The sequence below is a fragment of the Poecilia reticulata genome, linkage group LG4 (assembly GCF_000633615.1).
Source record: "Poecilia reticulata strain Guanapo linkage group LG4, Guppy_female_1.0+MT, whole genome shotgun sequence".
In the NCBI taxonomy this organism is placed as follows: domain Eukaryota; kingdom Metazoa; phylum Chordata; class Actinopteri; order Cyprinodontiformes; family Poeciliidae; genus Poecilia; species Poecilia reticulata.
In genome coordinates, this window is record NC_024334.1 from 30,183,081 (window position 1) to 30,203,733 (window position 20,653).

A 20,653-nucleotide genomic window follows, 5' to 3' on the forward strand; every position below is an offset into this window, starting at 1 on the left:
TGCTCACAATGTTCTGAATATAATCTTCCCCTGTCAAGTATTTTCGGTTATCTACACGTCCGAGACTAGGATAGGAAAAATGTACCAGATTTTGAAGCTTTTAAAAAAAGCATGAAACCCTGGAGGCAATAAATAAATTTGTCATGTTGGCTTGACTGTGCAACTGTTGTTTAATGATGTACCAATTTTGTGCAGGTAAGGAATGGGTGGGAATATGACCTGTTATGTCAATGTATGTCAAAATAAAAAAATGTTAAAAAAAATAAAAATACCTACAAATATAAATATTAACTTGTGGATTTAAGAGAAAAGAACCACCAGTTTCCCAGCGGCAATACAATATGTGCATTGCCTGTGTGTGTGTGTGTGTGTGTGTGTGTGTGTGTGTGTGTGTGTGTATGTATATATGCATACATATATTTACATGCCCCTATAGGGGCCCCCAAGTGATTCCTCAATTTCTGCTAATAATGTGGATTGCTGCAAGCAGCAGTCAGACAATTATATCATTTGCACACCAGCTATAAACTTATTGTGTTGTTTACGTTATATCCTACAGAGGGATCATCAGTTGATGTCACGATGCGTAAGCAGCCACTCTACTTCTACTGCGCAAGTCGCGTTCAGAACGCAGGCAAGAATACATTATTCTAACTATTGAAACTATTTACAGTTAGGCTAATAAAATAATTTACAACTCACAGCCAGCACAGATTACCTTTCATCTCACACACAAAGATTTCCAGTGTCTGCTGTTGTTGGAGGTTTTGTTTTTAGCACAGCGTCTGTACCTCACACAGCATCCCGCTATAAACCAGCTGTATTTTTTATTTTTGAAGGCTTAGTTTATCACCAGTATTGATGAATGCAACTACATCTTCATTTTCCTTCAAATTGTGAAGAAATTATTGTATTTTATTTGTCTTATATGAATTCTGTGTTTGGTTTTTTAAATAAAAACTTACCTTTTAGGTTTACCTTATTCCGGTACCCTTTTTGCTCACTATGCATATTTTTGTCTTATTTAGAGGTACTCGACAAAGCTGATGATCTTACCATGAACAACTTGCATTAATATTTGCTATTAATATCCGATGATCGGGCCATTTTCTCTCTTTATTTAATCGACTTGCATTTAATGTGTATGGGTCTTACCTCCAGCTAACCAATCGTCTTTTTTGTAGAATTCTTAGACAGTTCTCGAAAATGACTCCCCCAAAATGAATTCCATGTATCTCAGGAACTACAAGATGTATTTGACTGGTTCAGGTATCAGAATAAAGGTAATATTCCAGAGAATACTCTAGAGGTCTAAAAATCAATATTTGTATTACTGAGTAACAGCAAATGCTTATGGCACACAGTGAAAAAAATACAAAATAAAAAATAAAAAATTCTAATAAAATGCATTACGTAATGTGGATTTTCCTTAAAAGCATCCATTGGAAACCCAGAACCTCTGACCACTTACTGGACCAAATTTCATTCCAAAAAAATTAAGCACAGACATTTTAAAAAGGAATTGGTTGATAAAATTCCAGGAAAACATTCCAAATGTGCCATTTTTGGACATTTTGGCACCATGTATGTAATTACAAATTTATCTTTTTTTATTTATTTATTTTTCCCCCCCAACCTAAATTTTACTATATATATTATCCACTGTCCTCTTCTGCTCTTCCACGAGAGAGGCTTGACTGGCCCACCTGGTTATGTCTGAACATTTGCAGTTAACAATAGTCTATTGTCAACTTTCTCACTATACTTTGCAACATTTCTGACAAATGACATTGGTATTGGCCAAAATAAAAATCGGCAGATCAGTTTATTTAAAGATCTGTATACGGCAATCGGTCAGAAAACCACCTATTCCTGGTCTCACCTAGTATTTAATTTATACTAGGCGAGTCTTTCTCATCGGAGAACGTGGACCTGTACTGGGCTGATTTTGTGCTGTCAATATATATAAATTTTTTTCCAAATTTTGGCTCTAGTGGCCTTTATTTGAAAGTGTTAGGACAGGAAAGTAGTAATGAGAGAGACAAGCAGCAAAGGTCACCAGGCCGGGATCTGAACCAGCGACAGCCGCATCGAGGACCAAGTCCTCCCCCCGTAGGTCGGGCCCAACCCCTGGCCACCACAGCACCCAGCGTTTAAATCAATTCAGCAGTGCTCCTGGAGAAGTTTACCATAACTTATAAGTTGATGTAAAAAATAATGTTTGTTTTTGCCACATACATTACCATGCTCAGCAGCAAACAACTGCAGCTTAGAGTAGGTCATTGATATATTAATGCAGTAGCCATGTAGCCTGATGTAAAAACATTTTGCTAGACAATGTCAAACATTGTGACATATTAATTAATGTTATGCTGTTTTGAAGCAAAAAAATAAATAATTCAGAAATTAATAGGGCCAACCACGATAATCAACTCATTTAAAGCTAAAATTCTAAACTTTTTAGATTTTGATTTACTTTGTGTTGCACTAAATGTTTTGCAGCTGTTGAGGAAAATGACTATTTTTAGTGTTTAACACAGTTTAAACCTTTTAGAACAAATTTCTTAATTTTGAACAGGTTTCTGTTAGTGATTTGAAACTAAAACTATTGCTGGGTAAGTATTGAAATAGATCTGCAGGAGAGTTTCTGCTCAGACCTCTGGGGTCTTATTATTAAAGACAGGAGGTCATAAATTAACATATGCAGGAAGGTGGAGGACAGCATCACTTGAATTACTCTGAGAAGGGGAACTTTGGTCGGTTCACGTAACCAGGATGAGAAGTCTTCCAAAACTAACATCTGACATGGTGAAAAACTGAATATAACATAAAATGTTTTAAATCACTAACATTTAATTTGTAAGACATTTTTCTTAGTTATTAATAACATGCTTTGATTGAAAATTTTATTATCTAGTTCAGAATTAACTTAGTCAATGATGAATGTATTTGAAATTGTATTATTTCTGACTATATTAGAATCAAATGAAAATGTTTTGTTTAGTATTAGAAAATACTTAAGTTTATGGTGAATGAATGTCTTAATTCTTATTTGTTTCTAATTCCTAATTAGAAACAGGAATTGTACTTCATTATTTTCTGTTAATATTATCTATTGCTTTGATTTGATATCAGGACTAAACTTTGGAGATGCTGAGTGCAGAAGAACAAATTGGGTTTTTGGAGAACTTTTCATTGAATTAAAATAAATACAGTATTAAAGGTTTGTTCCTGGCAGAGCAGAAGAGAAACCAGAATTTCACAGCTACCTGTGAGGTTCATTCATCTGTTTCTCTTGGCCCAGATGGCTCTTGAATCATGGGAGGTCTGGAAACCATTCTATTTATTTTATTTAACACAAAGGAGTAGGAGGTCTTTGATCCCGATAATAAAAAGGGAAGTTCTATGTTTCTCAGACACTCAAAAAATAGCTTCCAGTTGGTCAAGTAGAGATACGCCTTATTTGAATACATTAAGAGGAAAACACGCCTACAGGTATAAAAGTTTGTGCACAAGGGAAACAATTCAGAAAAAGCTGATTTTAGTTTTACTTCTGCACCAGCTCTTTCTCCAAGGACGTCCTTGATATTTTCTTTGTCTTCTTGTCTCAGGTAACAATGTTTGTATCTGTGTTTCTCCAGTTTCCTGTACTATCTTATACTTTCTTCTGATTGGATTAAATTCTGTAATTCTGTGACGTCAATGTTATGCTTCTGTCCCAACACGCGGCCGCGAGAGAACCCGGGATCAGAGGAAGAAGTCGAGCCTAAATTTAATCACATAAATATTTCTTCCTTAACACAGCAGAATTTAATAAGAGGACAGCCATCATGTTGACAGTGTTAAATTGAGAATTACAATCAAATGTTTATGGTGCAAATAGGCCTGTCACGATAACAAATTTTTCTGGACGATTAATTGTCTAAAAAATTATTGCGATAAACGATAATATTGTTTCAAGACCTTTTGACACTGATTTAATGGAAATGACTAATAATGCATGCAATTTCCTGATATATACACTTTATTTTCAAAAGAACACATAACACTGGAACTGATGAACTAAATAAACAAAACAACCAAAAACAAAAATAAAATGGATTCTCAGTCTCAATTAACAAAAAACGTACTTGAATAAAAACTAAACAACAAAGTCAAAGTGGAAATAAATACTGCATTCAACCAAAAGACTGCAGATTATGAAGTCTGTATGTATATTGTCTTTCAGTAATCACTAGATTTAAATAGAGAAAACGGGCACATCTGACTACCTAATGCAGTATTTCACACTACACGATTTTTTGCCCCCATTTTCTCCTTACGACAATCTTAAAACGTTGGCCGATCTAAGATTGTCTCTGGTGATTTCGTAATCGATCATCCTGCAGTGTGTGGTGTGTTACGGCAGATCGTCGTGGCCGCTCCGATCTAAATCAGGGGTTTTCCCCGACTGGGAGTTTAACGCTGAATGTGACAGGTAGCCAATCAGAAAGCGCGGATTCTCCTCCATGCTTTCTGAGGGGAAATTACGGAGTGGAATCCCAAACAGCTGACATGCCGCAACACAAAGTCCAGCGGACATTGGAGATGATATGTGGAAACAACATTAATATTTATTCAACATTTCGTGCAAAGAATATAGAAATGACAAGAGGAGGAGTTAGAGCCAAATTGCTACCTCAGTTGATAAACCTGGTAACTTTTCAGCTGTTCTTCGTTAACGTGACATAAATAGATAAATGATTTTCATTCAGTCAGGACTTTACTCTGAGCCACATGCATCACAGGTAGATTCTAGTAAAGCATTGATTGATGCCTGATTTTAAAATTAGTTAACTGGACTTGTAGCCATTATTTTGTGCCCATGTGGCTGGACACCACACGGCACGACGAACCCGATCGAACCGTCATAACTAGGATTTCTATCGGTAAATGTGTGTCTCAGGGTTTGAAAATGGGCCGACAACTCGTGTAGTGTACGCTGGACATTAGACTAAGGAAATGAGGAAGGGAAGGTCAGTGGAGAGCACCGGAGCTGAGCCTTTTTTCATTCAGTGTCATCAACAGAAAGAAAAAAGGCCGGAAGAGACGATAAAGAAGATAATTAAAATGAGGTCGATGGGTTTCATTTATTGTCTGATTAATTGATTTATCGTTTATCACGACAGGCCTAGATGCAAACTTTTTTGACAAAGTTTGTTAAAGAACAATGCAAACAGCTAGCAATCAGAGGGAAAGTTATAGGAGTACATAAACTTTTTCAAGGGAGCACAGTTAATGATATAAATATGCATTTGCAATTATTTGGTACCAAGTATCATCCTGCACATAGTAAAGCCACGGACAGCCTGGCACCACCGTTATGTGGGGTTGATTCTAAAGGGAATGCTTGAGCACATTGTTCATGTGGAGCAACTCAAGCACAGATAACTGAATATGACAGAGCTGAGTGCACAATGGCCACAGGCCGTGGTGACAAACTGTGCACTGGTGCTTCCTCTGCTTTACATCACAAGCTTGACAGATGCAGCTCTGTTCAGGCAAATGTTCTGCTGCTCTAATTTTGTCTTCCATCTACAGTCACCAGTAATGACGTACTGAAGAGTAAAACTACTGGAGGGAAACTTTAACTTTTTTGAGTTTGTTTTGCTAGCGGGAGGCTAAGAGGACATTCATTTCATGTTCATTACGCTATCAAAAATGTGACTTTTGTAATCTTCATCTTTGGTCTGCTGTACAACAATCAAATTATTTTACACTAAACCGACTCACACTGCAGCTCAAATGTTACAAATTAGATTTTTTTTCATGATAACTAAGATAGATGAAGTTTGAGCCAAATATGTACAATTTCCCAGCATTTATTGTTGGGAAAAACAATATAGGTTTTTTACTGGTAGTGAAACAGGTACTAACAATCACATTTAAAGGTCAACCTATGAATGCTCCTCAGAATACTACAGCTGCATGATGAAACCTGCCTTATTCCACTTTTAAAGAGCCGATGCTTTCAGGACTCAGGGATTTTGGATTTGGTTATTTTTCCATCATGTTTCAGTTCATGTTACGTTAGCCCTTTATGGTCAATTTTAGTTTTATTATTTTGATGTAAATTATTTTTGGTTAGTATTGCCTTGGTTCTCGCTTTCCTTTCAGTTCCCTGGTAGTGCTTCTAATAGATATTTTGCTACCCTAGGTTCAGTTATTCTTATAAGTCTGAGTCTATGTATACCTTCCTCAGTAATTCTAGTTGGGTTATTTCACAAGTCTTTCTAGCTCACTCCTGTAGTGTTTCTAGTTTTTTTTTTTTTCTTATTTTGTTACTTTAGGTTTAGGTAGCCTTTTGGTCTGAATCTATGTCCATCTTTCTTTAGTGATTCTAGTTAGGTTATTTCTTTGTTTAGATCTTCTAGTTATTCTTTCTCTATGTTTCTAGTTCTTATTGTTTTTATCAGCCTTGTTTCTGTTTAGGTTTGTTTCTGTTTTTCCCTCATGTCTTTTTCTCTTCTAGTTCATTAGTGTTTCTTTAGTATTAGAAGTATTTTCAGCTCCCTGCTTCCTTCCTTGCCCTGCAACAGACTGGTGACCTGTCAAGGGCAACTCTGCCTCTCGCCCGAAACGTTAGCTGGAGATGCACCAGCAACCCTCCTGACCCACTAGGGACAATGGTGTACAGAAAATGGATGGATGGATGTTTCCTCCCTTTTGTTTTCCCCAGCAGTTCTTCTTAGCTTCCTTGCCAACTGCTGTCACCTGTAATCCCTCATCTCATCTAGTTAGGTCAATCGCTCCATTTACTACCTCCCAGTATTTATGCTCCTCCATCTCAGTAACAACTCGCCAGTCCGTCTCGTCACCTTCTTCATCTCTTCCCACGTCTTTAGTTTGGCTTTATTTTTGGATTTTGCTTCCCTGGACTCATATTTTTGTAAGTTTGATTCTGTATTTGTTTTTCATTAAATCTTTAAACGAAACTCCACCACGTCGCTCGCCTGCTACTTTTGGGTCCACACCTCAACCCCATCATGACAGATACTGCCCTTCCATGCTACTTTCAGCTGAACTAACATTCCGTTCTCCTCCACACATCCATCTCATATGCTGCTGAAACAACGCTATAATGATGAGCTCTGGGTTTTAGGGAGCTTTTTAAATATCACAATGTTGAAAACCTTTAAACTAGGGCTGCAACTAACAATTTATTAATTATTAGTTGTAGCTATTGATTCTATTGATTATTCTGACAAATAAAAAACTGGCACATTCTGCAGATTTTTCATTTAACCACTTAAGCTTGTTACAGAATTTTAGAAATTCTAAAAAAATTTAAAAAAAAATTCCTCTTTGAAATAAGAAAATAAACATCGTCTAAAATGAGAAAAAAAATGCATTTCTTTAGTGAATGCTTGATCATTTGTAGCAAAGGATGCGTCTCTAGCTAAAACAAATACTGACAACTAATCTGTTGATTGTGTCTTGGATTATAAAATGCAAAGCAAAAGGTGCTTAATAGGGTATTCATTTTTTTGACAGAATTTGAACTGAGTGAAGCAAAATTGCCACTTCGGAGTTCTGGGTAGAACGTATTTACAGACAAATAAGGTTTTTCATCTAAAATGCAAAATGTGTATATTTTTTGTACAGTTTTGGTTTAATTACTGACCTAAATGTGTTGTTCTTTCAGCAAATAGCCATATTTAGAGCATGTATGCACCAGTTAATTATTAATCGATTCCTTTTCTCTTGATCAGTATGTCTTTCCTGAGCTAAAATTATAACCCTTTTACTCTGTCAGAAGATGAATTACCATTCTGAAACATTACTTTATGATCCCCAAATTTACTTTGAAGTAAGGGAGGAAAATCCACGGCCACTTCACAAAGTTGGAAGATTTGATAAAAGTAGAGGGCGACTGGAGATTTTCATGAAGGCAAACACATGGAGTGTTGTCCAAAATGTATCAACTCACCTTTTTAATATATAGAATTCCTGTGACAAAACATTTGTCACAGGAAGGTGAAAGGTGAAAATATAAAACCAGCCATATGCTGTTGAGTGTATCTATGTGTGGTGTCTGTCCCTTTAAGAGATACAGCCCAACTATGTGTCATGTGACTTGAACCAGAAAGTCAGGCTGAGAGTCAGATTTCACCTGTTGTCCAGTCAATCCAGGGCTGCCTGCATACATCTTCCCTCTGACCACTGTGGTCAGAGGGAAGATCCTTATTTTCACAAAAATAAGGATCTTTCAAGTATTTATGAATATTTATTGCAAGTTTTGTACTACTTTTGTTAATTCATTATTAGACCAAGCTACTGAAATACATTAGTTAGTTAGTGCTTATATATATTGAAAATCATTACATATTATAGGCTTTTAGTTTGTGCAAAACAGTAAACTAAGAACAAGAAGCTAAATCATGTGGAATATTATTTCATTTATTTACATTAAGCGTATGTGTACATGCTTATAGAAAAAAAGCTTAATAAGTAATATATCATTTTTGTGTCTTAGTTTCACACTTCATTACTGTCAATAAGGCTGTGGACAAAAAAACAACTTTCCTCAGAGTCATGATATCAAGGCAGAATTTAGCTGACCGAGTTTAGCTGCATTTCCATTTAGTGAAGGCAGAACAAGGCATTTACTGTAGCTTGGATGAATGCTACTAGGACAGGTCCTTTTGTGATGAACAACAGCATTATATCAAAGATTAATGCCTTTTCTGGAATAATCTTTTTATCTGAAGTAATTTATAAAGTTGTCAGATCAAAAGTAAACAGAGTGCGAATGTTTAAAATGATTGTGAAAATGAGGACATTTTCACAATCTGTGTTTTTGTTAGGGAGTGGAATAAGTCTATCACACTTCTTAATATCTCATTTTCCCATAATATGATTACATTTTATCTTAAATTAGTAATAATTGCTGTAATAATGTTATATCAATAACAGTCAACGTGATTAGATCACTTCACTAATTTCATTGATGAGTTTAACATACCAGCTTGGAGTCCAGTTCCTGAAGAGGTGGATCAGAGAAGCAATAGTGATGGAAGAGGCCCATCTTTTGGCTGAACAGGCAGTGAACAACATGAGCCCTCGCATTCTGCCATTTCACAAGGCGAACCAGGTCACGGTTCAGAGATGCACCCAGGTCCACAGACCAGTTATAACTGTACAGAGTCACCTACAAAAAGCAGACCCACCATGAATATTCAAAAAACGTTGAGAACAGACATTTTGCATTTCCACTACAGAACATTGTTTCTCATTGTTTCTGTGTCTGCAGATATTGACCTTCTGTGGCCCAAGAACTGAATGTTGAGAAACTCTGTGTGTGTTTAGACAATCTAATGACAACTGTTGCTACATTGCATAGCTGGTACTTTAGTTATGAGTGGGGAAAACGCAAACATCTCATCCATATTCATAACATTGCCACATTAAGTTAATGTCACAATACTGAAATAAACAATAGCTTTTAAGTTCCTAAATGTGTTTTCTTTATTTGGCCCCTGCAGCAGTCACATAATTATGGTTTCACATAAATGATGACCTTTTTCTCTGCGATGCTGATGAATAGGAATCTCTGTCGGGGAGCTTGTCCTGCTTCAGGATGGCCAGGAGTCATCAGATCGCTCTGCTCCAGAGCCTCAAACCGTTGGAAGCCCTTGTGAGCTGGTGAGTCAAAAGAGAAAATATGGAAAAATAGGACAGCAAAAACATTTCAAGTAACATATTACAATCCTCTGATAGGGGCTCTCAAATAAGTGTTTTATATTCTTATTCTTATATTGTCAACGATAGTCAACAGATGCTACAGTCAAATTACAGCAATAATGTGAATTTTATATATGTATATATACACAGTGCCTTGTGAAAGTATTTGGCCCCTTTGAACTTTTCAACCTTTAGCCACTTTTCAGGCTTCAAACATAAAGATCTAAAATTTTTATTATTTTGTGAAGAATCAACAATAAGTGGGACACAATTGTGAGGTGGAACAAAATGTCTTGGATATTTTAAACAATTTTAACAAATAAAAAACTGCAAAAAAAGCGGCAAAAGGTTGAACAGTTCAAGGGGGCCAAATACTTTTGCAAGGCACCATATGTGTGTGTGTATTATATATATATATTTCATGCCTCAAGCAAAAAGGTTCATTTGAAGACAGCTCATTTCTTGTTGAATTCTGAGATTATATGTTGTAACATTTATTAAAGAAAAAAAATAAAATAAAATAAAAATAAATGACCAGTATTATTGTTATTGCTAAGCTAAGAGCCAAACTTACGTGTGAACCTATTTAGCCCTGGGGAGCTTTCCTCATCTGAACTGTCTTCTGCAGCCAAACAGAGGTGGTACAAACAGCAAGGCAGGGTGGACAGTGAAACACAGCTCAACATATAATGATGGAAGCAAATGTTTGCAAATTAACACACGAGTGTTAGACTGCTGGCATTGACAGAGAAACAGCATCAGAGAGCAGGAGCAAGTACAGGATATTCAAAAGCTTTGGCACCAAACATGGCTTTGCACTTTCACACCACACAGGAGGCTAAAACAACAATATACTTCAGAAAGAAATTGATTTCAATTTACGCAGAAATTTACAAGACTCAGCTCCTTAGGAAATGTGGTAACAACTTTCTTTTTGGTCTGGCATTTTCATTATGGCAACACATTTTTTCCACACAGTATTATTACATGAAATCAAAAGAGTTTATTTTATTTTATTTTTTTTCCGTTAGACCAGGAAAGCTAAGAAGCTGTGATTCCTTCTTGGAGGAGTGGATTGGTTGAGACAATTCTCCCTATCAACCAATCGTTTTGCCTCTCCTGCTCTTAACTTTTTCATTTCATGAACATCTAAAATAATCCTACATGCATTCTGCTCTCCCTTCTCAAATTCCCAGTTGGTTGTGGCAAATGGCCACTTGTACTGAGCCAGGATCTGCTGGAGGTTTCTCCCTGTTGAATGGGAGTTTTTCCTCTCCACTGTCACCTCATGCATGATTTGTATGAGGAATTGCTGTATAGTCACAACACAAGCAATTGTCATTATGTGCTTGTCCAGGAGGAGTGAATGCTGCAGGTCAGTGGTTTAATGGAGCTACTCCATTTTCTTACCTACTTTCAATACCTAATTCAGCATACTGTACTGTTTCATAACTGGGATCAATTATAGTGCACATATATATAAATGAATTTAAATAATTTTTTGTAAAGTGCCTTGAGACAACATTGTTGTGAACTGGCTCTATATAAATAAGCTGAATTGAAGTGAACTGAGGAGATCATTGGTGAAGGTATGTTGAACTAAGGGTACATCTAAAATCCTGGACCTTGAGGTCTGGATTTGAAGATGCCTGCTATAATGTCAAAAATCTGTGATGCATCATCTGCATCAGACAGCAAATGGCTATTGAATTGAAGTGAAAGTTAAGTTGCTCAAGTAGTGCCTGTGATAAACCTCGCAGGCTCAGGCGGCTGGCAGCTCCATGTGTCACACAAGATGTCTGTTTTTTACACTGATAAATTCCAGCAGGTGGGTACCTTGCTCTGTGCAGCAGTGCCACTGGTAGAAATTTCGCCCAATGAGAATGAAGCTTCTTTTAGCGTCAGGAGAGTGGCTGCGGTGCTGGACAAGAGGGAATGGAAAAAACACATCTCCGCTGGGGCAGCTGTAAAAAGGTTGAAATACAGAGACAAACATTTATGTGGCATCTGAAACTGAGTGACATGTAAAATAAAATACTGCAGAACATAATGTAAAATTATTTTTGTAATGTTTTATCATCTCAGATGTAATTTAGACATATTCAAGAAATTAACACTTTATTGAAAATAAAAGAAAAGGTTTGTATTTGTACTAATCCCTCAAAAGAGTAAGAAAAGCATTTAGCATAGAAGTCTTGTGAAATGTTGTCTGTCATTAGCCAACATTTCCTTTTATTCACAAGGCAGAAGGACTATAAGGATGCTGATTGACATTCAGGCAGTGCACCGTGTGAATTTAGGCTGTTAAACTCCAAAAATTGATGTACTAAAAATCACATTTGAGGAGCAGCTGAACTCTAAGTGTGATTCTTTGCAAAATATGGTTAACAAGAACAAGGAGTGTCTAAAGGCTGAATTTTTGCAGAGAGCAAAACAACTTCAGGAAAACATGGACCCAGAGGTAAGTATTGTGATAAGAAGAATTGAACAAATGGAGGCTATACTGGACTGGGCTTGTGAGAAGGCCAGTACCAGATCTGAACCTGATCTGGTCGTGATTATCCCCAGGTTACTCTGTTCCTAGGGGGAAGGTATTCCAGCCCTGGTGAATGAGCTCCTCACAGTGAGACTATAATAGGAGTTGCTTCGAGGCAGTGGCAGTGTTCTTGCAGTTAAGAGGATCAAGGATAGAGGAAGACGCCCCAGTGTGATCAAACTGGAATTCGATTCTGTCCAGGTAAATATTAGCTTTATACGGAATAAACAGCTTCTTAGAAGCAATGTTAAGTATGAACATGCTCACATTCGCTTGACAAAGAGGCATACTGAATGGTTTATTGAGCTAAACTTTAAAACTTTATTGAATTAAATGCTCCTTATCTATTAGTTTTGCATCACGGGAAATAGCAAAGTGACCAAGGGTAGTCTGGAGGTGATGAGGTCTGTGGAAGAGCTGACGGTGACAACAGAGAGTCGTCACTGTTGTCTGAGGTGGGAAGTTCTCCAGCTTAGCCTTTAAGTTATACTCCATACACTCTTCCACACTGGAATATAAATGGATGGACTTAAATCAACTAGGAGCTCAGACAATCAACATTGATGAGTTTTAATTCAGACTTTATTTCACTTAATGAGATTCACCTAGCCGGAAAAAAAACATAATCGAATTTGGTAGTTACACCTGGTTTGGACATAACAGAAAGACACATTAGATCCAAAAGAGGTTCTGGAAAAACTTGGCCCAACCATTTCCCAAAAAGCGTGTTTTATCATATTTTCATTGTCTTTGCATATTCATTTTAAAGTTATTTACTGTCATCAGAAGTTAAGAGGATCTTCAGCATATAATTCATGGCTTTGCCAGAATCCGCAAATTCCTTACCCACCACTCTAAGATTAATACAAAGCAGAGCTGGGAATTGTAATCCGTAGCGAGAGTGGAGGAATTCAAAGATCTCTGTAAATGCAGCTCTGGTTCTGGCTTTGCTCGTAGTGGAACTGGGAAAATGCTGATCTGTTCTCCATTGAAGTGAAGAGGGGTATGGCTGCACGCATGGCGCAGTATCTCCACACACTCCTGATGGAAGCTTAACATTCATGACCCATGACCTGACACTCATTTTCCCTTTTGCCCAATTCCAGTGTGAGTGGTCAATCACAGTTTCTCTCAAGCTGGGGCAACTGGGCTAGTAGTTAAGTAATGTGTTTCAGGGACATCGAGGACTCTGATATTCCACCTCTTCATTTGTCCTTCCATATACTTGTATTTTTCTTTCAGTTCCACCAAATCCTTCTTCAAGCAGCTCATGGTGCTCTGGAGCAAAGTCACCTCATCGGGCCAGGTAGGTAGGCTTACAATTCTGCTTAAGGTTATTTTTTTTAGCTTAAACTTCTAATCAAAAGGTGTTAAACTTCCCAGCTCTAGCAATCAAAACACTATGACAAAAACTACTTTTAAAACCACAGCACCAAATCCCATTAGTAGTATGCTAATGAGAAATAGCTGATTCAGAATGCAACAATTTGGAGGAAACTACTGACCTCATCCTTTCAAATGATTTCACTGTTGTGTCACTGGCCAAAGAACTGACCAAATTGATGACCTCTGTCAAAATGGAAGGCAGCAGGAAGTTGGATGCAATTTCAGCCGTGCAATGTTGGATGGAGGGGCAGCCTTTTCACCAGCAGTTGTCATGCATTTTTAAAAAGAGAAACAGGAAGAGCTATGATAGGTCATTGAACAGAAAAACTGTCATTGTCACATACATTTCTGAAATCTCTTTTGATTTGGTGCTAGCACACAGACAGAAACTCACCAAGTCTGGCCATAAACGTGATCCAAGACTGGCAAGTATCTTGGTAGACAGGGTGTAAAGTGCCTGCATCTCCCTCTTCCAACTGAGACACCTGCCTCCTAAACAAACATAACAAGACCTCGCTTATTTGAAAAAATATTTTCAAGGTTTCCACAAGGCCAGTCACACAATGAAAATGTTGAACCTCATTAAACAAGGTTTCTGTTGGGTCAACAACAGTAAAATAATTTCAGGGATCTTCCTATGCTCTGAGCGCCGCAGCGCCATGTAGGAGGGAGAGTGGAGCTGTTTTCAGAGATCACTTCAGTAAGAAACAGGATATTTACCCCAGAGATAAACAGCTGGAACAGAGAAGGAAATTATATTCAGCTTCAGCATAGAGAACATTCAAAATATACAGAAACTTGTGTAATTTATTGTGCATTTAAAAAAATTAATGGCATTAAAATAATGTGAATTAACACAGGATTAATGCATTGAACTTAACAGACCTACTTCTTACACATGATTCAAGCTCATGTGCTGATTACTGGAAGCCACATTCAACCAGAAGTGGCTATTCCAATTGGACCAAGTAATGACGTATACCGTTTTTAATAAAACAAAGATTTTCTTTCCTCACTGTCTGACATTAAATCTGTTTTATTATTTCAAAGTCTTAGTTTAAATATACTAAGACCAATATGTCTATAAATAATCTGGGAAAGCCCACATGATGATGTCACGCGGCTTTGTAAACTTTTGATTTGTGGATAAATTTTAAGGCAAAACCTTTAACATGCTACTAGTGAGAAGTTTGTAAAATAACTCCCAAAACAACTTAGTCAGGTCATAGAGTAAAACAGAATTCAACAAAATACCATGACTGGCAAATTAATGGAAACTTTAGAATTTGAACAATTTAAACTAAACTATTTATATTACAGAAATGTTTACATTAAGTAAACATTTGATTTAAACTGTATTACCTGTTTCCAAAGTAACTAAGAATTACAATAGTTTATTTACCACAGCTGAAAGAGTCTGTGACACGATAAAACTTTTCATTCTGTGTGCACAAAAGCTTTTAATGATGAATATTTTTCTGACTGTTATAATACCACGGCACTGAAGTGTCTGAATTTTCATCTTTAGTAACTGAGCCGCTGCCATTTAGCTAAATAATAAGGGAAAATCAAAATGTTAACAACTGTGACAAATTTCAGCAAAGATTTGAGTGATTCATCTGTGGTTTTGTAGATAGAGTGATGAAGAAGAAGGAGCTGGTTCTAATAAAGGACTGCAACCCAATTTATTTGAGCCATATTGTTCAGGGAGCAACAATGATTTTTTTTTTCTGCTGACTTGTTTTAAAAACAACAAAGTATTGTTGCTTTGTTGTTTTGGATCATTTGGGTGAAATGTAAGTGTAAGATTTTTTTTAAAGCATAAATTTGTGTCTTGTATTTAAGAATTTGAAAAAGTGAAGCTTGCTATTTTGCATTTGTGAAATATTGAAAAAAAAATTACATTTACAAAACTCCGATAGGATCTTTCTCTGCAACTTCAACTTCTCAGTTACATGACACAAATACCTTTGCACCAAAAGTACCTTCATATCCCACCACCAGATATCCAGTTGGCACAGCACAGAGCTAATTTTAGAAGTATTTTGAAACCGCTATTAATTAGCTTTTGTGCTGTGGAACTAAAGACAGAACTGTCACATCGTGGTTTAACTGTCTCTAGATGAAACCTTGTTTTGCAGAAGCTTTACTTTGTGGGCCCTAAAGGCTGAAGCCTAAAATATGACATGATGAAGACCTTATCAGAAGTTTCAGCCACACCACCTTTGAGCTTGCTCAAGCTCCACAGCCACAGCTCTCTCCTGACTCCACTGCTGCTTTACGTTCTCCGTCTTGTGTCTTCGCCGTGCTGCTCTGCCCTCTTCTCCCTTTTCTTGAACAATGTCATCAGTTGTCTTGGGGCTCCCAAGCTCTGCTGAGTCGGGTTTACTCTTATGTAAGAAAAAGATTAGGTCTGTTTACAGATAGACTATACAAATTAGTATAGTACTTTCAAACACAAAAGTACTAATTAAATAAGTTTATATTGAAGAAGCCATGTAATTATTGAAAGAACAGCTCTGTAATAAAAGTCTTTGATGTTTGACAAACTGACCAGAATATCCCAAAAGCTCCGGCGTGAGCTTTTATTAGTAGGAGTAGTAGATTCTGGTGTGCTGGTCCCCATCACCGGGTTGACACCTGCTGAATGGATTAAGGTGATTGGAGAAGGGCCGCTTTTAAAGATCCGTGAGCCACTACGTTGCCTGGGGCTGTCCTTCTTTTCTTTCACCTCAGACAGAGATGTGTCGTGTCCTGAAAACAGATTTCACAATAATACAAAGTCAAACAAAAGTTTGTGAACATTTGCTAATACTAGAAATCAATAAATCAGTCCACTCTAAACAAGTTTTTTTCCATGATAAAACTGGCAAGCAACGTTTATTCCTTTCTGCAAGCTGTAAAATGCAAAGGTATTATATTAATTTGTGATGCCTCTTTAAAAAGTCAGAGGGAATCTCAGGATTTGTGATGGTTTTACATAATACTTGTAATACACTGCAGAAAAGTTTGCAGGATTAAAGTTTTATGGTAGGCATTAAAAAAATGTTAACTAATATTTTTCAAGATAGTGTTACCTTTAGTTCCTTCTCTCTGACCTCTGTCTGAGCTCGCTGTGACACCAAGACAAAGAGGATTTCGCAAGACTCTCAGTTCCATGATGGCATCACAGAGTGCATGGCGCAGCGCCCCTTGCAGTTTATCACTCAGCTGTAAGGGGCTGATGTTCCCTTGTTCCCAAATATCAAAGCGCACGTTTAGTTGGGCTGCTGAGAGAGATCAAACAGAAATATGGTAACTGACTTTCAAATAAAAAAAGCAAAACATTTGAGTATTATAAACCTAAGTATAAAATTCCAGAAGAAAGTTTAAAGCGGCCTGTGGCTTTCTGCGTGTCATTCGAACCCGATTCAGTGGATCTGTTGCCAAGTTAGATTCTTGCTCTGTGTGGTGCAGCTAAAAATGTCACCACATTATTTTGGTTGTTTTATAATTTTGAAATATTTTCATAATATTTGTTCTATTTTTATTTTACAAAAATGAACAAATTATGTTTTATTTGCATTTCGGCATATTAATCTGCCAGCATTTACTACTTTCCTGAGGTTGGGATAGGAGCAGTAGTTGCGAAGCGGAACCTTTGTTTGGGGGCAGTTGCTTCCGGGTTGGTTTTGGGGCGGACTCTCCTGTTTGCCTCAGACGCAATCTGGATGGTAATGGCAGCGCTTCGGTTGTTATTGCTAAATCCTGTTTTATTCTTCTTCTTCAGGGTAGTACACAGTGAAAACACACCAAAGCTACTCTGTAAGATGTTAACCTCTTTAACTTTGGGAACTTTAACTGCTGGCTAGACCCCAAATTAGATTGTTCCTTTTCTAAATCAGTCAAACCCTCTCCAGCAGCCAAAACTATTCAATCCTTTTTGCAGGAGTTTGCAGTGTCAGACACATGGCATTTTCTTAATCCTTTGATTGAATTGTGCATTACACATTTACTTGTATTGATCTTTTTCTAATCGACAATAGACTGCTGTCATTATTATTACGTTGTAGATATAATGCTATAACTATTTCTGATCATGCTCTGCTTCTAAAGGACATTAAACTAAAAAAAACTTGTCTGAACGCCCTTGATGGTGTCTAAACACACATCTTTTCTCAGTGAACAGCTTCACAAACTATATTTCAAAACAGATAGATTTCTTTTTGTCTATTACCGTATTTTCCGCACTATAAGGCGCACCAGATTACAAGGCACACCTTCAATAAATGGCCTATTTTAAAACTTTTTTCATATATAAGGTGCATAGAATAGACACTACAGTAGAGGCTGGAGTTGCGTTATGCATCCACTAGATGGAGCTGCAATAAAGGGAATGTCAACAAGACAGTCCGACTCCGGTCGGAGAGGAGAGCCTTCCGCGACTGGTCTGGGGCGTGGCCGGACGATGGAGAACGTGGTGCTAAATGACCTGCAGACGACCGGATTCTACACGGTCGGTAGGTAGATAGGTTAGTCAAACTTTATTAATAGATTACAAACCAGCGTTCCTACAACTATCCCAGCATGCACCGCGCGCTTCTTCTTCTACGGGCGAAAGTGAAGTCGGCGGCTGCTTATCATAGTTGCTAGACCTGTTGTGGCTCAATATTGGTCCATATATAAGGCGCACCGGATTATAAGGCGCACTGTCGGCTTTTGAGGAAATTGAAGGTTTTTAGGTGCACCTTATAGTGCGGAAAATACGGCAATAAAACCCCACGGGTCTCTGCTGCTTTATTCTGGGAATCACTGACAGTTTTTGTCAGGAGGAGAAATAATCTCTTATATTCGTTATGAGAAAAAATTAAGAAATGAAAAATTGTTTAAACTTAGGCAGAAAATCTCACAGCTTGGTAATATGTATGCAACCTTTAGTTCCCCAAATATTTATAAAGAACACATTATTGCAGTTTGAATTTGATATACTCATGACCCACTATACTACAGAAGCCATGCTACAATCGAGTGCACAATTTTTTTAACACTGTGATAAAGCCAGCAAATTACTGGCACATCAACTTCAACAGACATCGGCCTCAAGGCAAGTTCCTTAAGTTCAAACAGACACAACCATGACAATGGACCCACTTCAAATCAACCTCACTTTTTAGAAATTTTATAAAGTATTTATTTATTTGAATTTACACCCTTAGTTGCAGAACTTGACAATTTCTTTGCTAATTTGGATATTCCTACGATTGAACAGCTCACTGTACTAACCTGGGGAAACCCATAACGCCATTGGAACTTAATGCAGCAAATGCAGTCTCTCTCCTGGTAGGTATGCCTCAAAGTTCTACAAAAGATTTTGGGATAAACTGTCACCCTTATTATTAAATGTGTGCAATGAAGCCTTTGCTTTGGGGATTTTTCCCCAGACTTTTGGTCAGGCCACCATCTCCCTTCTTGTGAAAAAAGATAAAGATCCTCTTTCCTGTTCATCCTACCACCTCAAAAGCCTTTTAAATGTAGATTTGAAACTGCTGTCCAAAGTTCTTGCTATGAGTCTTGAAGCGGTCCTACCTGCTGTAATTCACCCAACCAGATTGGATTTATCCAAAATAGACACTCCTTCTTTAACATTAGGCGACTTTTAAAAATGATTTACAACTCACCATCTACAAGTACTCAGGAAGCCTTGATCTCTCTTGATGGTGAAAAGGCATTTCACCAAGTTGAGTGGAAATATTTATTTTATGTTAAAAAATTTGGTTTCGGGTGACACTTTTTTTTCATGGATAAAACTGCTTTACTCTAATTCACAGGCGTCAGTCATGACCAACAACACTCAATCAAAATATTCCTCCCTTTATCGCTCAGAGACAGAGATGTCCATTGAGTCCTCTTCTACTCGTGATTGCCATTGAATTGCTTGCTACTGCACTCCGTTCTAACCCAAACATTGTAGGCATACAAAGATATGGTCTTGAAGCTAAAGTCTCACTTTATGCTGACGATTTACTTCAGTATGTTTCCGACCTCCAAACATCTATTTCTATTGTTCTGCGTTTGCTCTCAAACTTTGGCCAGTTATCTGGATACGAGCTAAATTTAGGTAAGAGTGAACTAACTACCTAAACTGTTTCCCATCAGTTTAACAACCAAATCCCTTCCCCTGCATACCTTCCCCTTTAAAAGGTCTAATAGCTCTACATATCTTGGAATTAAACTTACATATAAAATTGAAGACCTTTTTAAGGCCAACCTTTTTCCCTTGCTATTGAAACTGAAAGAAGATTTTGAGCATTGGTCCTTGCTTGTCTCGTCTTTGGTAGCCTGCATTAACTGCTTCAAAATGAATGTTCTTCCGCGTTTTTTATATTTATTTCAATGTGTTCCAATCATCCTTACTAATTCCTTCTTTAAGCAGTTAGATGGTCTTATTCTGACTTTCTTTGGAAAGGGAAGACTCCGAGGCTGTCTGGGCAATACTTACAAGGACTTAAATCACTTGAGTGGATGGCCAATTACCCAATTTCAGGTACTACTATTGGGCTATTAGAGATTTTAAAGCCTGGCTTAATTGTGGAGCCCCCTCTCCCAACGACTGGCTAGTTATGGAGACAAATTCTGTAAAACTTGTGTCTCTTATGGAACTGCTATATTCACCAATTCAATCTTCCACCATTGCATATACAAAAAATAAAATATATAAAACTTCTCTTAAGATCTGGATACAATTAGAGCAGGGATGTCAAAGTCAAATACACAGAGGGCCAAAAAAACAAATTTGCTACAAGCCGAGGGCCGGACTGGTTTAATGTTTATTAAAACATATTGAAATGATTGCACATAGCCTATTGAACCAAGACCTAACACAGTGTATATTATTTAACGATTAAATGAATAAAGCAATATTTTGTTATGACTCTGTCAGTAACTTCAAGGGAAAACATTTTTCAAGAGGCAAACAGCAACAAATTTAATTGTTTTTAAAAACAAAATATGTTTCTTAATATCAAGATA

The 20,653-nt window shown here is 37.2% G+C and overlaps 1 protein-coding gene across 1 annotated transcript in view; it reads right to left on the reverse strand.

Annotated features, from left to right (window-relative positions):
• szt2 (SZT2 subunit of KICSTOR complex) overlaps positions 1-20,653 on the reverse strand; it is a 167,784-nt gene that overhangs the window by 36,114 nt on the left and 111,017 nt on the right. The window contains 9 exon segments of the mRNA XM_017304280.1: positions 9,005-9,190; positions 9,560-9,681; positions 10,298-10,345; positions 11,560-11,687; positions 13,765-13,897; positions 14,040-14,137; positions 15,869-16,035; positions 16,200-16,399; positions 16,723-16,914. Of these exon segments, the coding sequence (XP_017159769.1) occupies positions 9,005-9,190; positions 9,560-9,681; positions 10,298-10,345; positions 11,560-11,687; positions 13,765-13,897; positions 14,040-14,137; positions 15,869-16,035; positions 16,200-16,399; positions 16,723-16,914 (1,274 nt within the window).